Consider the following 5,000-nt stretch of genomic DNA (forward strand, 5'->3'; position numbering starts at 1 on the left):
ATGTCTCTGTGGTGTCCTGTCTCCTCTCCCCAGACCCTGCTGGCTAGGGCCCTGTATGACAACATAGCCGAGTGCAGTGATGAGCTGGGCTTCAGGAAGGGAGACGTGGTTACAGTGCTGCAACAGGAAGTAGACGGGAACTGTGGTTGGTGGATCTGCTTCCTGTCTGGACGACAGGGCCTGGCCCCAGCCAATCGCCTGCAGCTCCTACCACTTGCCCCACCCCAAACCCCGGCTCAGACACAGGTATGACTGTGTGTGTTAGGGTTGAATATTTTCCTGGTATTTTACAAATGTTCCATCCCGAGAATAAATCACCATTCTCCCGGGTAACCCGGTATTTCCCGCCAAAACCGGAAGTGTCATTCAAAAGCATTATAAAGCATATAAATAGGCCTATGTCTGGATTTGATTAGAGCTTTGATAGAAAATTCAAGCCTGATGCTACCTGAGTCTGATAAGTCATACAGTAAAGACATTTCATGAACCCAAGCCCAAAAATCCCAAATGATTGTGCAGTTATCCAATAGGATAGGCTATGTGATATACAGTGGGGGGGAGAAGTATTTAGTCAGCCACCAATTGTGCAAGTTCTCCCACTTAAAAAGATGAGAGAGGCCTGTAATTTTAATCATAGGTACACGTCAACTATGACAGACAAAATTAGATTTTTTTTCTCCAGAAAATCACATTGTAGGATTTTTAATGAATTTATTTGCAAATTATGGTGGAAAATAAGTATTTGGTCAATAACAAACGTTTCTCAATACTTTGTTATATACCCTTTGTTGGCAATGACACAGGTCAAACGTTTTCTGTAAGTCTTCACAAGGTTTTCACACACTGTTGCTGGTATTTTGGCCCATTCCTCCATGCAGATCTCCTCTAGAGCAGTGATGTTTTGGGGCTGTCGCTGGGCAACACAGACTTTCAACTCCTCCAAAGATTTTCTATGGGGGTTGAGATCTGGAGACTGGCTAGGCCACCCAGGACCTTGAAATGCTTCTTACGAAGCCACTCCTTCGTTGTGCCGGGCGGTGTGTTTGGGATCATTGTCAGCTGAAAGACCCAGCCACCGTTTCATCTTCAATGCCCTTGCTGATGGAAGGAGGTTTTCACTCAAAATCTCACGATACATGGCCCCATTCATTCTTTCCTTTACACGGATCAGTTGTCCTGGTCCCTTTGCAGAAAAACAGCCCCAAAGCATGATGTTTCCACCCCCATGCTTCACAGTAGGTATGGTGTTCTTTGGATGCAACTCAGCATTCTTTGTCCTCCAAACACGACTGAGTTGAGTTTTTACCAAAAGTTATATTTTGGTTTCATCTGACCATATGACATTCTCCCAATCCTCTTCTGGATCATCCAAATGCACTCTAGCAAACTTCAGACGGGACATGTACTGACTTAAGCAGGGGGACACGTCTGACACTGCAGGATTTGAGTCCCTGGCGGCGTAGTGTGTTACTGATGGTAGGCTTTGTTACTTTGGTCCCAGCTCTCTGCAGGTCATTCACTAGGTCCCCCTGTGTGGTTCTGGGATTTTTGCTCACCGTTCTTGTGATCATTTTGACCCCACGGGGTGAGATCTTGCGTGGAGCCCCAGATTGAGGGAGATTATCAGTGGTCTTGTATGTCTTCCATTTCCTAATAATTGCTCCCACAGTTGAATTCCTCAAACCAAGCTGCTTACCTATTGCAGATTCAGTCTTCCCAGCCTGGTGCAGGTCTACAATTTTGTTTCTGGTGTCCTTTGACAGCTCTTTGGTCTTGGCCATAGTGGAGTTTGGAGTGTGACTGTTTGAGGTTGTGGACAGGTGTCTTTTATACTGATAACAAGTTCAAACAGGTTCCATTAATACAGGTAACGAGTGGAGGACAGAGGAGCCTCTTAAAGAATAAGTTACAGGTCTGTGAGAGCCAGAAATCTTGCTTGTTTGTAGGTGACCAAATACTTATTTTCCACCATAATTTGCAAATAAATTCATTAAAAATCCTACAATGTGATTTTCTGGAGAGAAAAAAACTGGGATATGCTTAACACCCCGGCCGTCCTACAATCCAAACTAGATGCCCTCAATCTCACACAAATTATCAAGGAACCTACCAGGTACAACCCTAAATCCGTAAACATGGGTACCCTCACAGATATCATCCTGACTAACTTCTTTTTGAGTGTGAACTGTATTACTGTACTGTGTTTGTGTTATACTGTGGAATTACGCACCTTGTTAAATCCGTGATAAAGCAGGTAAAGCAACATCTGATTCTGTTGCAGCACATGCGGCCTACAAAGTTACCTTCTCTTTCTCTCTATTGTTGTTGCTTCATTCCTTCCTCGCTTTCAACAGTTAAATGAAATAAGTTTAGTTGTCCTTATCTTCATCATTCTAATGACATCCTTGAATAATATAGGACTAGAATTAGATGCAGAGGGCTTTTCACTTCTCTTCACGGAGATTGAATGGTTATGGGTCTGAATAAATAACTTGCTATAGCCTGCCGCCATCGCGCGTTCGCTCTTCTTTCAAACTACCCCGTGAGTTCTATTGGCTGCTGTGTTTAACATTCAGCAAACAGGAGCTTGTGTCCCTCTTCGATTAGTTTATCGGTAGAAGAAATGCTACAAAAATATAATACCCAGCAAGCTATTCTAGTGTATCTTCTCCTCCAAGAGCTAAGGAGTCTTTTTTACAGAGAGGCCAGTGGAGCGCGCGTATTGCGCAAGAGACAGCGGCTATAAGTTAGAAGCTTATTATGTCTAATGTTTAATGTTTAATTAGCTAAATATAAGGCTAAAACTGCATTGAATTTATTACCTGAAAGAGGACATCTATATACAGGGCTATATATCAATCTAGAACAGGATGATCTATTAGTTGATGGAGAGGGAGAAAGACTGTGAGAGAGTGTTCCACTCATGATGTAAAGCAACAATATTCGAGTGATAGGCTGTTTTAAAACCCTCCAGCTGCAATAAAAAATAAATCTTTTCAATTAAAAAATAAGGTGACCACCGAAAGCTAGATGGAGATGGATAAATTAGACACGCATTCAGTCTGTATATGACTGTAGCATAGACCCTGCTGCATTCAGTCTTTATATGACTGTAGCATAGACCATGCTGCATTCAGTCTTTATATTACTGTAGCATAGACCATGCTGCATTCAGTCTTTATATGACTGTAGCATAGACCATGCTGCATTCAGTCTTTATATTACTGTAGCATAGACCATGCTGCATTCAGTCTTTATATTACTGTAGCATAGACCATGCTGCATTCAGTCTTTATATTACTGCAGCATAGACCATGCTGCATTAAGTCTTTATATTACTGCAGCAGGCCATGCTGCATTCAGTCTTTATATTACTGCAGCATAGACCATGCTGCATTCAGTCTTTATATTACTGCAGCATAGACCATGCTGCATTCAGTCTTTATATTACTGCAGCATAGACCATGCTGCATTCAGTCTTTATATTACTGCAGCATAGACCATGCTGCATTCAGTCTTTATATTACTGTAGCATAGACCATGCTGCATTCAGTCTTTATATGACTGTAGCATAGACCATGCTGCATTCAGTCTTTATATGACTGTAGCATAGACCATGCTGCATTCAGTCTTTATATTACTGTAGCATAGACCATGCTGCATTCAGTCTTTATATTACTGTAGCATAGACCATGCTGCATTCAGTCTTTATATGACTGTAGCATAGACCATGCTGCATTCAGTCTTTATATTACTGTAGCATAGACCATGCTGCATTCAGTCTTTATATTACTGCAGCATAGACCATGCTGCATTCAGTCTTTATATGACTGTAGCATAGACCATGCTGCATTCCGTCTTTATATGACTGTAGCATAGACCATGCTGCATTCAGTCTTTATATTACTGCAGCATAGACCATGCTGCATTCAGTCTTTATATTACTGCAGCATAGACCATGCTGCATTCAGTCTTTATATTACTGCAGCAGGCCATGCTGCATTCAGTCTTTATATTACTGTAGCATAGACCATGCTGCATTCAGTCTTTATATTACTGCAGCATAGACCATGCTGCATTCAGTCTTTATATTACTGCAGCATAGACCATGCTGCATTCAGTCTTTATATTACTGCAGCATAGACCATGCTGCATTCAGTCTTTATATTACTGCAGCATAGACCATGCTGCATTCAGTCTTTATATTACTGCAGCATAGACCATGCTGCATTCAGTCTTTATATTACTGTAGCATAGGCCATGCTGCATTCAGTCTTTATATGACTGCAGCATAGACCATGCTGCATTCAGTCTTTATATGACTGTAGCATAGACCATGCTGCATTCAGTCTTTATATGACTGTAGCATAGACCATGCTGCATTCAGTCTTTATATTACTGCAGCATAGACCATGCTGCATTCAGTCTTTATATTACTGTAGCATAGACCATGCTGCATTCAGTCTTTATATTACTGTAACATAGACCATGCTGCATTCAGTCTTTATATTACTGCAGCATAGACCATGCTGCATTCAGTCTTTATATTACTGTAGCATAGACCATGCTGCATTCAGTCTTTATATGACTGTAGCATAGACCATGCTGCATTCAGTCTTCATATGACTGTAGCATAGACCATGCTGCATTCAGTCTTTATATTACTGCAGCATAGACCATGCTGCATTCAGTCTTTATATTACTGCAGCATAGACCATGCTGCATTCAGTCTTTATATTACTGCAGCATAGACCATGCTGCATCAAATCCAGGTCTACCTGTCACAAGAGAAAAAGTGACCATGATGAGATGATAGGTCTACATGCATTGTTACCATGGTGAGATGATAGGTCTACATGCATTGTTACCATGGTGAGATGATAGGTCTACATGCATTGGTACCATGATGAGATGATAGGTCTACATGCATTGTTACCATGATGAGATGATAGGTCTACATGTATTGTTACCATGATGAGATGATAGGTCTACATGCATTA

The 5,000-nt window shown here is 41.5% G+C and overlaps 1 protein-coding gene across 2 annotated transcripts in view; it reads left to right on the forward strand.

Moving 5' to 3' along the window:
- Positions 1 to 33: 33 nt before the first annotated feature.
- cass4 (Cas scaffold protein family member 4) overlaps positions 34 to 5,000 on the forward strand; it is a gene marked incomplete at its 5' end in the record, with an annotated part of 34,236 nt that continues 29,269 nt past the window's right edge. For both annotated transcript variants that reach the window (XM_045223645.1, XM_045223646.1), the window contains 1 exon segment: positions 34 to 246. In XM_045223645.1, coding sequence (XP_045079580.1) covers positions 34 to 246 — 213 coding nt within the window.

Source organism: Coregonus clupeaformis, chromosome 12, assembly GCF_020615455.1.
Source record: "Coregonus clupeaformis isolate EN_2021a chromosome 12, ASM2061545v1, whole genome shotgun sequence".
NCBI classification, from domain to species: Eukaryota; Metazoa; Chordata; class Actinopteri; order Salmoniformes; family Salmonidae; genus Coregonus; species Coregonus clupeaformis.